The 13117-nt window shown below is 38.6% G+C and overlaps 1 protein-coding gene across 1 annotated transcript in view; it reads left to right on the top strand.

Moving 5' to 3' along the window:
* LOC113406169 (probable phospholipid-transporting ATPase VA) overlaps positions 1-13117 on the top strand; it is a 134368-nt gene that overhangs the window by 100770 nt on the left and 20481 nt on the right. The window contains exons 8-10 of the mRNA XM_026649236.2: positions 4215-4432; positions 6256-6450; positions 9276-9837. Of these exons, the coding sequence (XP_026505021.1) occupies positions 4215-4432; positions 6256-6450; positions 9276-9837 (975 nt within the window). The remainder of the gene's footprint in view (positions 1-4214; positions 4433-6255; positions 6451-9275; positions 9838-13117) is intronic.

Here is a 13117-nt window from a genome sequence, read left to right as displayed (position 1 = left end):
TTTCTCTTGGGAACAGAATATTTTCATTTGCTTATGTGCAGACTAGAGATGACTACAGTATACATATAATATTGATAAGCTTGCTGAACGTCATTCGAGGAAAACACTGTATGCTTCTTCAGTAAACAAAAGATTTTTTTTTAAATAGAAGAGACAAAAGCAATGAATAATTATACAGAGAAGGAATGCAAAGGCAGCTTTGGTACATTTTCCATGTAATGCCTTTTCACTTAGCTTCTGATTTGTGTGTCTGTAGAATAAAATAATAATTAGCTCAGGGTTTGTGCTTGAAGTCCTGCTTTTGAAAGATGTTTTCAAAACAGAAACTTTTCCTGAATATGATTATAAGATCTCATATTTATTTGGAAAGACTGCAAGTCAGGCATTCAACCAAAACTGCCATGGCCTGTTATTAACCAGTATAGTTGGAGAAGAGCTTGACCAGCTGTGTGGAACATTTTATAAAGATAAAAGTAGTCATTTTGTTTGGTCCTTTTCCCTGGCAAAGGTGCATAATACAGAGCAGTATGACGTTCCCTTGGCATGCCATTCAATTGCACATTATCAACGGTAAGAAAGATTATTGCTTGTGGCAAACTTGAGTCTGCGACCTTAGGCCACTGGGGCCTGTTCCTGTGAGATGCTGAGTGCCCACAACTCCCATTGACTCTGCTGGGAGTTGAGGGTGCTGCTCCGAAGCTTGCAAGATCAGCTGTAAAAGTGTATCTTTGATGGTTAGCAAAGTGAATTGGTAATACGGCTTTGAGATGAAAACATACTAATGAAAATAAGCATATGTTTCCCAGAGTACATTGGTGTGTACAGCAGAACCTCAGAGTTTCGGACACCTCAGGAATGGAGGTTGTCCGTAACTCTGAAATGTCCTTAACTCTGAACAAGACGTTACAGACTTCAGCCACTGAGGGGAGTTGGGGCTGAAGCCAGGAGGGGGGGAGGGATGTCAGGGCTCCAAGCAGGGGGGCGGGGTCAGTGCTTCTGACCCTCGGGAGCTCCAGGGCTCAGGGCTTTAGATCTAGGGGGGACGCTGCGGCTCAGAGCTTCAGCCCCGCGGCTCCATTCCTGGCTTCTGACCATGGGGAGCACCAGGGCTTGGACTTCCAAAGCTTCATTCCCTGTTTCAGCTTGTGGGGGAGCATGCTGGAGCTTTACCAATGGGAGGAGTGCTGGAGCTGAAACCGGCGCTTTCCTCATAGCTTATGCCCCGAGCCTCGGCACCCCCCACGAGGCTGAAGCCCTGAGCCTTGGTGCTTCTGAAGGTCAGAAGCTCTGACCCCTACCCCCTGCCCAGAACCCTGACCCCACTCACCTGGTGGCTGCAGCGCTAAACCCCCTCTCCCCCAGCTGAAGCCCTGAGTCCCAGGGCTAAAATCCCCGAGGCAGTAAAGTATTTGCTCTGTGTGTGCATAGACGCCGACTCCGTGGGTGCTCCGGGGCTGGAGCACCCACGGGGAAAAATTGGTGTAACTCTGGATCTGGCTCTTTTTGTGTATTTAGTTTTTCAGAGGACTGTACCACATATAGAGCTGGGCAAATAACTGATTTGGGTGAGGGTTGGTTTAATGGCAGTTCTGAAAAATCAAAATAAAAAAAGTCAGTTTGTGTTGAACTGAATCTGAAATGTTTCAGAATTTATGATTAATCGAAAAAGTCTCTTCTGGTCATTTTGTGAATGACTCAAACTATTCTTGTCAACTTTGCGAGTAGTTTTAGGTCTCCTGAAACTGCATATTTTGTCAAATAAACTATTCTTTTGAAAAATCTTGTCCAGCTTTACTGACGTACAATGCCAATAGTGCCAGTAGTAGTATCTATATATTGTGTGCTATCTGATTTTAACTCCTGTGGCTACTTTCTGAGAGATTAAGATTGTTATGAAGATTACATTGGATTATAGATTGTTTTTTTTTTTTACATCTTAGCTGTATTAAAAGAAACCCCACAATGAACTCAGTTAAATGTAATGCAAGGGTTTTTTTCCAATTAATGTTTTAATGGAAATATTTAATGTTATGTTGTTTGTATGTCAAGCCACAATTAGTGATTTAGTACATGACATTGGGAAAGCCTGATTGGTTACACCAGAGAATTGATAGAAAGTGAAGACTTTGGTACATAACTGATACTGTTCATCTGCATCCAGTATACTGTGCATTATTCTACTTCGGTTTCTCTGAGTATAATGGAAGTCTTTTCAGTGAATACCTGATAAATGGATAAATGTTAGTGATAAATACCTATCTACTGAAAGAAAAGCCCAACTACTAAATGATCATGATTCTTGTTGAATGTATAAATGTGATATGCATCAGTTATAAATAGGGTTGTCTATAAATGGCACTTAACTCAAGTGATTAACTAATAAAAATTAACTTAATTAAAAAAATTAATTGCAATTAATCGCAGTTTTCATCTCTGTTAAACAATAGAATACCAACTTAAATTTATTATAAATATTTTTAAATGTTTTTGTACATTTTCAAAATATATTGATATCAATTACAACACAATACAAAGTGTACAGTGCTCACTTTATATTATTATTTTTATTATAAATATTTGCACTGTTAAAAAGATAAACAAAAGAAATAATACTTTTAAATTCACCTCACACAAGTACTGTAGTGCAATCTCTTTATCATGAAAGTGCAACTTACAAATGTAGATTTTTTTTTTTTTTTACATAATTGCATTCAAAAATAAAACAATGTAAAACTTTGGAGGCTACAAGTCCACTCTGTCCTATTTCTTTTCAGCCAATCACTCAGACAAACAAGTTTGTTTACATATACGGGAGATAATCCTGCCTGCTTGATTACACTACAGTACTTGTATGAGCTGAATTGAAAAAAATACTATTTGTTTTGTTTATCTTTATTACAGTGCAAATATTTGTAATAAAAAATAATAATATAAAGTGAGCACTGTACACTTTGTATTCTGTTGTAATTGAAATCAATATATTTGAAAATGTAGAAAACATCCAAAAATATTTATATAAATGATATTCTGTTATTGTTTAACAATGTGATTATAACTGTGATTAAGTGTGATTATTTTTTTAATCTCGCGATTTATCACAATTAATTTTTAATCGCTTGACAGCCCTAGAAATAATGAAATCCGCTAGAAATAGATGTGCGCTACATCAAGACTGCTTTGCACATTTTTTTGTTCAGTGATATCTTCCTTATGCTGATTAAACTGCCACTGTAGCTTGTTATCATAAACTTTTGTAGTTACACAGTTGATTAAAGATTTGATTTAAAAAAATGGGAAAACTTGCTGGGAAAACTCTGAAGCAAACTTAATTCTGTGTACACTTAATATTTGTGCTCTGCAGTACATAAGTAATAGAATCAAGCCATTGCAATAACCCGATTCATAGCAGTTTTCAATCCTACAGCGTTAATAAGCTACGTTATGACTCTACACATAGAGTGAGGTTTTAAAAATCATTATTGATGACCTGTTGCAGTTCATTATTTACTGTACTTTTCCCTAGCATTGTCATGTTTGTTTTGCTTAGGATTTCATTCAAAGAGTATGGGCCAATGATCAGCCTAGAACTTGGGAACCTAGCTTCCTGGCCCTGCTCTGCTGCAAACTTCCTATGTGAACTCGAGCAAGTTACTTAGCCTTTTTGTGCCTCAGTTCCCCTTTATAACATGGAAAGCTTGTGAAGTGCCCAGATATTAAGATAATAAGGGCCTTATAAGTACCATAGATAGATTCATTCTGAAATGTTTGTGGGCAGAAATACATAAGGCAAAATTTCCCAGTCTTTGCTGGAGGACAGTAAAGTTTAGGTTTTTCCTTCATAAACCATAACTGAAAAGCAAATTTTTTGGATAGTTTTAGCAAGAAAAATGTTATGGAGGGAGATTTTATGATGGGCATCAATTGATTTGTGAGCGACTGTAGAACTTAATAGCCTGGTCACAGTGAGCTGAAGATGAGGCAGGCAGTGAACTGAATTAAATTGCTAATTATTTTATCTGCGTTAGTCAAAAGATATCAGTGTTCAATTAAGACTAGCCTGTTATATTGTAATAATAGCATCATTCATTCTTACAGTAAAGTGCAATATAATACTAAAACTAGACCACATAGAGAAAGTTTTAGCCACCACTTCTCTCTCTTTCTTCTTCCCTACAAAACGTGTAATCTTACACTTTGTGTATTTTTGTCAATAGCCAGACGTTTAGCCATGTACCAGGAAGCTGATTCTGAGGAGGAAGAAACAGCAGCTAAAGGAGGAACATTATCCCAGCGGAACAGTGTCAGCAGTCATCAGAGCATTAAGGTTGTCCACAGAAGCCTGAGTATGAAATCCCACCGACGCACCGGCAGCAGGGCTGAAGCAAAAAGAGCAAGCATTCTCTCCAAGCACACTGCATTCAGCAGCCCAATGGTTAGTTGTGAGCAACAAATGTGCTTTGCTTTGTATCTTTTGTATCAATTGCTTTAAAGGGAAAAGATGAAGAAATCTGTACCACATTGTGTACTTTTCACAGCTTTCATCTTCTTGGCTTTTTCCTTTTCATCGCTTTTTTTTTTTTTTTTTTAAAACAACAAAGTATTCAGAGATCTTATATAAAGAGTCATCCCTCTAGGCTCCAAGTTCAGAAAGATAAACTCAAACCTTAGTTTTGGGTATTCCTTGATTTTCAAGAACAACATGTGTTTCATCCCTTTGTTTACAGCAATTGATGTTAGATTAAGGATTAAAATCAAGGGTTCTAATTGGCCTATGTATGCTATCTTAGTTTTTGGGAAGCAGCGATTTACAAATGCATGAATAGTAAGTACTGGATTGGGAACTGTGATATTAATATATTCAAATTCACCCTGTAATTGCAACTGTAAGTCATTCCATAGTTTCAAGTGTAAGTGGTTCAAGTTTATCATTAATTAGAGCAAGTTACATTAAAAAGCAAACAAACAAAAATGTCCTGCATATGCAGAAAAGTTAAGTGGAACAATGTTCTCATAATTTTTCCATGACTAATCTCTACATGTGTTTTTACATGTCATGTGCATGTTTTTCCTCCTGCAAATTGCTATCTCATTAATATTGCATGGTCATACTGCTTTACTCGGTTACCGTGTTTTTATATGGAAGCCAATGGAATTTTGCCAAAGTTAAATTGCTTTAATGGAGTGAAGAATTAGGTCCTGTATACTTTGAGAGTCTGCCCTAATTCCAGCTGTTGATGTCCAGTCAGCAATGAAGCTGCGTTAGTGCAAACCCCAAGTGTGGAAAAGGAAAGCTGCAATTTGCATTGATGGAGCTAACCCCAGGTTTAGTCAATGGTAAGCTCCATTCGCCCAGCTTTCTGTGTTGACACACGGGGTTTGTACTGGTGCAGCTACCTCACTAGTTGTGCAACAATTGATGAAACTGGAGTAAAGTCCCAATAAAGACAACGCTTTAGGGCTCATATCTTTATGAAGCACACTTTGTATCTTTTCTGTAACCAGCATTATGCCTTCCTAGGAAATTGATATCTTTGCCCTGAAAGGAATGTAATAGTTGTTTAATCACAGTGGAAAACATGCCACATTTTGATTTCAGTGGCATATGAGCTTCTCTCAAGTTCAAAGTGGTTAAAATATAGTGGAGCTAAACAATTTCTTAGTGGTGCAAAATGGGTAAGCTTACTGTTTTGATGTCAGAAGTAGCTCTTAGTTTTGTTGTCTTGTTTTTCATGATATAGGTCTATATATTGTGGCAGCCTACACTAATTCTCGCAGGTAAGACTGAAGAGAGGAAGATATGTCAGGACACTACTCAATTTCCATTCCACAATCCCAAAATAGCTGAATGTTTCTGTTACAATGATCAGCAATTAAAGGATTAACAATAGCTCATTTACAATGTAATTGTCATCATTAGGGTTCAGTATTAACAATCAATTGAAATTAATGGAGGTAGTCCACATCATTTTTAGAGCAATTTTAGGTGGTCTACCAGGGAGAGGAAGACACCCCTGCATCTGTTTACGTTCACAAAATTAATGTTGCAATCATAAGGCCTAAAATTGTACACATTTCTGCATGTCTGGTTAGGGGAAAGAGGACAGGGGAAGTGTCATTTGATGGAAAATTGAAATTCTCCAGAAATATATGGTGCCACCAGAGAGGTGCTGATGCATCAGGCAGAACCAGTTCAGTCTAAGACTTTAAAATATACGAAGCTGCAAAGTATTAACACTGTTCCTGTTGTATTTCTAGGAAAAAGACATCACTCCAGATCCTAATTTGTTAGAAAAAGTAAACGAATGTGCAAGGAGTCTTGAGGTTATGAGAAGCCATGAACAGCCATTATCCCAGCTCACCCCTGAACTTTCTGACATCTTTGACTTTTTCATAGCATTGACTATTTGCAATACAGTTGTTGTTACCTCTCCAGATCAGCCACGGCAAAAGGTAGGTTAGAGAGACAGCAAAATGGAGCGTGAGTCTCCATTATGTTGTATTTGATTATCTCCGAGATGTGTAAATAGGAGACATAAAACTGTCCTTTCCTTGAAGGAAACAGAGATGTTTATGATACAATTCTTGGCACCAATTCATACATCAATGAGGAAAACAACATATACAAGTTTAAAATTAGTGATGAGGTCAAGCATTAGTTAAAAGGTGTATTCCAACTGTTTCTCTTAACCCCAACAGATTATTTGTATGTACTGCAATTTTTGAAGCCGTTCTAAAACTGTTTTCCTTCCTGAGTTCACATACTGAAACTTCTTAAATAAACATAATTCGCATCTCTGGGCATGTTTTAGGTTAATTTGTCAGAGTCCCCTGGAATAAGGGGCACATAGGCAGTTCTTTATAAATATTTTGCTTATATCAACTACATTTTTAGAAGGCTATATTATTTTTTAAAAATATTATAAAGAGGGTGTGCTGACAAAATCTCCTCTTAAATGTTGCAAATTATGTAAAAGAAAATTAATAATATAAATTGGGCAAGATTATGACAGCTGATGATTTGGAAGACTTATGTACTTACAAAGTAGTATCATTTATTAATGAGAAGTGGAACAAAACACTCACCATCTAATGTATATCACACAAATATCATTAGACTTAATATTAGAGCTGGTCAGAAGCTGGAGTTTCCATTCCACAGGAAATACTAACATTTCTAAATTTGTTTTCTCTCTTAGCAGAAATGTCAAAATGTCCCACAAAATGAAAATTCCAAAGAATTTCAATTTGGAACCATTGAAACATTTTGTTTTGATGTTAAAACATTATAATATATAACATTAAATATCATGAATATAATATAATTGTAAATTTAATATTTTAGTATAATATACAAGTCTGAACAAAATGAATTAAAATGATAATATCAGAATACAACATTTTACCTTATCAAAACAAAGTGTTTCAACATTATCAAAATGAAAGAGAAAGTTGAAATGATTTGTTTCAACTTCGTCTGGTCTAAAATGGTGTTGAAATGGACACATTCCCATGAAACATTTAGGTTTCATCAAAACTGCATTTTCCCACAGAAGTGTTCCATAAACATTTTTTCGACCAACTTTACTGAATACACACAAGTGGTATGTCTACGCTAGAGCTGGAATGTGTAAATTCCAGTAGGAGGAGACATGCCTGGTTAGCTCTGATCAAGCTAGTGCACTAAAAATAGTGGTGTAGCCACAGCATCACAAGTGGCAGGAGGAGCTAGCTACCCCAACTACATACCTATAGTCTCAGATGGGATCATACTCGGTGTGGGTAGCCCCTCCTGCTGCTCACACCAACATGGCTACACTTCTTACTCCCGGGGGAATTCTGCGCCAAAAAATTAAAAAATCTCCAACAAAATATTTAAGATACTGCACTCAATATTTTCAAATTCTGCATATTTTATTTGTCAAAATAACACGATATAATCACACTAGTTTCAATTATTTTTGGTCATTTATTTCAAAATACTTATCAGTAAGTATGTCTGTAACAATACAGACAAGAAAAAAGGTTCAGGATGTATTTTTTGACAAATAAATTCCTTACTAGGCATATTAATACAGAACTCTGAGTAATAATTCATTTAAATTACAATACAGAACCATGTTTCCCACACCCCTCAGAAGTAGTGCAAAGGCTTGGGGGAGTCAGGGGTAATGGAGGAGCTGAGGGAGAGGGAAGTAATTGCTGGGAAGGAGCCTGGGTGTGAACTTGGAGCATTGCTGTGTATGGGTGGGAAAAGTATGGAACAGCTTTTTGCAGGGGGTGGGGAGCGGAGAGGGATTTTTAGGGAGCTTGACCCATGCAGACCCTGGCTGACCTCTAGCCTCTCCCATTCACTCAGGCACAACTGCCCCTGTCCCTAAGTGTCCCTCCATCCCCACTCAGACACCCACTCCCCCCATCTCCATGTGGCGCTGCACCCCCTCCCCCTGTCTGCAAGTGTCTGTGCCCCCACTCAGCCATCCCCCTCCCCACTGTAGCTCTGCACCCCCTTCTCATCCCCATGTGGCCTTGCACCTCCCTCCCCCCCTGTGGCCCTGCGCCTCCACTCCCATTCAGCCCCTACCCCAGACTGTCTTCCCCCACTAGCCCTTATGATCCCTTGTCTGACCCCCAGCAGCCCTACGCTGTCTGTCTCCCCATAGTCTCCGTCTCATGACCTGATCCGACAGGTGCTGTGGAGAAGGCACTGCAGCCTCTTTCTCTTCCCTAGCTGGCTGGGAGCTGCTGCTCTAGTCTATCACCACAGTGCCCTCTGATGGGCAAAATGCGGAACTGCAGCAACTTTCCAGCAGAAGCTTTTTTCTGAGCAAAAAATTAAAAATACGTGTGGCTCATTAATTATGCACACACGCAGTGGCACAGAATTCCCCCAGGAGTAACTTCTATTTTTAATGTGCTAGCTTGATCAGAGCTAGCAGGGGTATGTCTCTTCAAGCTGGATTTACACACTTAGACATACCCATAGAATGCAAAGGTTTTAATTATATTAACATTACTTTTGGGTGCGATTCTAACATTGGTTCCACAAGGAAGGGTCAACAATAGTGTAAATTCTGAAGTGTATACATACTGGTTCCAGTAACATTTCTGGTACAGTGTCAGCCTAGGGATTTTTGGTCACTTACTTGTTCAGCTCTGATTGTCGTAGCTTTTTGCCACTGACTGAGATTTGCTTCTTACTTTGAGTTATCAAATGACAATGTCAGATTTCTTATATATCCTTTTTTTTTTTTGGTGATTGGTTTTTATTTCTCAAGGTTAGAGTTAGATTTGAACTGAAGTCGCCGGTAAAGACCATAGAAGATTTCATTCGAAGATTCACTCCCAGCCGTCTGACCTCTGGATCTAACAGCAGCAGTTCATCAAGCCTGACTACCAGTAAATCAATGCCCAGACTCGGTTCTAGTATTCTTTCATCTACATCCACTGAGAGCACTTTATTAAAACTGGAAGAGAAGTTGGCGCACTCTCCGCAGATGAATAACAATGGATATAGCTCACAGCAGGACAGAAGGGCTATAGGGAGTAGACCTGAAGAAGGAGAACTCCGTTATGAGGCAGAGAGTCCAGATGAAGCTGCGCTTGTCTATGCAGCTCGGGCATATAACTGTGCTCTGGTTGGAAGACTGTCTGACCAGGTATCAGTAGAGCTGCCTCATCTGGGAAGGTTAACCTTTGAACTCTTGCACACACTGGGCTTCGATTCCATCAGAAAAAGAATGTCAGTGGTGGTTAGGCATCCCCTTACAGATGAAATAAATGTTTACACCAAAGGAGCGGATTCAGTTATTATGGATCTTCTTCTGCCCTGTTCTTCAGGTATAGTTCTCGCTTACTTTTTTTCCAATTAACTCTTAGACAGTGCTAGAGAACTTCAATCTCAGCATGTCCGATTGCAGTTCTCTAGCATAGAGCCATGTCTGTATCGTTTACGGGTATGCGGAAATATATTATAGCAGGACCTCTCTGCTTCTTTTATAAACTCAATAACCAGTAACTTCTTATAATGGATTGTTGGTACTTTGCCTAAAGAAATGTGAGTATTATTGATTTCAGTATGAGCTTTCCCAATGGCAAACCTTATTTTAAGTGAACATTTTTCAAGACCTTGCCAAATCAATTTACCTTTCATTGAGTACATTTTCCCAACATTGCTTGCTTACTCAGATGTTTTTGTATTAAGAGAAATGTTGTTTGGGTAATTACTAGTGGTCTTAGTTTTAAAGATGCAGATGATTAGTGATGAATAGACTTCTAACTATGAACAGGAAGCTTAGCTTTTGGAAGGTGTTTTTTCAGTTACAAAGTCTCAAATATGTGAACATGCTGTGAACCAGAAGCAATCTTAATGCCTCTTTATTATAATCAATTGGATTTAAAGACAACCTGGTCAGCTCTTATACACTTATTTGAGACCTAGGTTTTTCAATATGTGTGATGTCTGATTTACTGTGTTCAACATTTAATTATGTACAACATTCAAATGTTAACCCAGTGTGACTGGACAGAAATCTAATGTATTACAGAGATTTCCTGTATCTCACTAGTGTGTTGACTTTATGGTTACTTTCACATTACTGACGGCTGCTGCAGTAAATACCAGTGAAAGGATCATACTGTGTAATTTTCATTAAAGAGCTACAGGAAACGTTAATTTAGTGTCACAGTTCAGAACAACTGTCACATGTGCTTGGACAGGCTGGCCAAGCACATGTGCTTGCGTCCTCTTCAGAGAGAGTTAGCAGTGTGACTGCCCACAGTTATAAGTTACCACACAGCTCTTTCTAAGAAAGCCTACTTTGTTCTTAAGGTAAAAAGCATTACAGAGAAAACATATTAAAAACAAGAAAGGAACCTGCCTACCTGCTAATAAGCTTACCACCCCTTACATGGGCTCTGGCAGGAGCAATCCTTCCACACCCCTCATAAGGGTTTTTGTTTTGGTTTCAAGTTCAGCACAGCATCAGCTCATAACAAACACCCAGTCTTATGGGGCCTCAATAGGCCAAGTCCTTCCAACCCTTCCGTAAGGATTGGGCCCTCCATGGACCTGGGATCTTGTCTATTTGCAGGAGCAGGAGGAAGGCTCTGAGCCTGTTTAAAACCAGGCTATTTATCCAAAAATCCTCTCTTTATTGGACCCTCGAAAATCAAGTTTGACTTGGTATATGTGTACCTCTCCAGGAGGGTGGCTTCAAAGGGCTGATAACCAGAGGAATTACATCAGCATCCCCATCCTCTTAGGGGAATTACATACAGTTCCACAATAACAATACACAACTGCATTTTTAATACAATGGACCACAGAGGTATTAACCCTAATTCAATAAGGTTTAACTTAATTCAATAAAGTTTGTCCATGATATTTCAGGAGTTCAGGCTGTCACAATTAGTTTTCTGCTTTACAGCTATATAGGTCACAGCAGAGGCAAAAATTCAAGAACTTGTCCTTAGCTCACTATAAAGTATTCTTGAATAATGTCTGATAAAGTTATTGATATCAAGGAATGCACATAACACATCTGAGGTTACTTGTTTCCCTCCAAAGTGTTAATAAAGAATTTGTAATGCTGGGAAAGTTTAATAGAACTCACCATGAGACTAAAGTTAGGAGAAAAAGAGGCTGCTTTTTTTTCCAGACATAGGCAGTTGCAAAAAAAATCTGCTGTTAATGTAAAACAAATATTCTGGTATTGGTCAGAAAAGGATAAGGAGAGAGCTTTGAAAATTGCTGTTCGGAAGGGGTAAATTCTACCGATGGGCACACGGAAATAGAACAACTCTGAACCACAGCACTTGGAGATGTCTAAACTGACCCTGGTTTTAGAATTTTGGATATTTTTTTTATAAAGACTCTTATCCAGAATTGAGTCATGATGTTTTGTAACTTTTGGATTCATAAATATAGCAAAGTGTAGTAATTGCTCTTACCTTCCTTCTCAGAACTATGATCAGCTGCCATAAGTAGGTTGTCTTTAGTAAACTGCTCTGAGTGACCTTAAGTATCAATTAATCTGTCCATGGGTACAAACGCTATCTTGGTTGTTCAGCTTCATTCATGGAATTGTACTTGGGGATCCATCCTGCAGGGACCTTATCTTCAAGAGTCCCTTAGGCCCAAAGGCCTGCGACCATGCTTATTGCTCTGGCCTTAGACTGTGATTGTTGTCTGCCCTAGCCAGGAAGCTGGGACTAGAGACTGCTTACTGCTCTGTCCCACCCAGAGGGCCAGAGCCATTGATGGCTAATTTACTGTTGTTTGGTGCCTGATGCAGCAAGACAGAGTGGCCCCCCTCCAAGCCTGAGACCAAGGGACCACTACAATATCCAAATGTCAGGTTCCATTACCGGAACAAACTGTCTGGCTACAGAGGAGGACATTTTAAAGTATGACGTACATGCAAGCCAGAAAGCAGATGCAAAAATGCCATGCTATAGCTTGAGTGTTATCTTGTGAATAATCAGAAACCACCAATGAGCTTGAAAACTTGTAAGATTTCTGAATTTATTACATTGGAGCTATTTGTTTTTCCAGTTGAGATTATGAAAGCTGGTGTTCTCACACAATATGCAGAATTTTTCAAAGCACTTGGATTATTCCCAGGATAATATTTCTTTCACCTTGCCAAACAGGGACTCCTACAGTCCATAAAGAGGAAAGTTACTGTTTAAACTGAGTAATCAACTTGAGCAGGAATTAGATTACATACAGGTCTCATTACTAAAGCAATAACAGGTTTGATTAACTCAGTTGTGGTCATGGAAAAAGCCCAAACAAGCAAACCTGACTCTCTCTTTGGTTCTGAGTAATTAAACAAACATGTCGTCCTTTGCCAGCTGTTGAAGACATCACATATACATTTACGAGTGTGCACTGTTTGAGTGGGTGAATGCAAGGTCAAGGTACTGGACAACTGCATAGACACCACAACTATCAACTTTCAAAATAGATTTTGGCTGATTCCTTTGGCTACGTGTGCTGGACATCCTTGAAAGAATTATAATTGCCAGTTGTTGTAAAACAATTGCATACAGATCAAATCCAAGAATTCTGGCAAAGAAACCTGTCTTAAATTACTTGATTATCATCTGTTTATGT

This window comes from Terrapene carolina, unplaced genomic scaffold, assembly GCF_002925995.2.
Source record: "Terrapene carolina triunguis isolate 2854851 unplaced genomic scaffold, T_m_triunguis-2.0 Scaffold23, whole genome shotgun sequence".
NCBI classification, from domain to species: Eukaryota; Metazoa; Chordata; order Testudines; family Emydidae; genus Terrapene; species Terrapene triunguis.
Note: the sequence above shows the minus strand (reverse complement) of the source record. Positions and strands in the feature narration are given on the sequence as shown.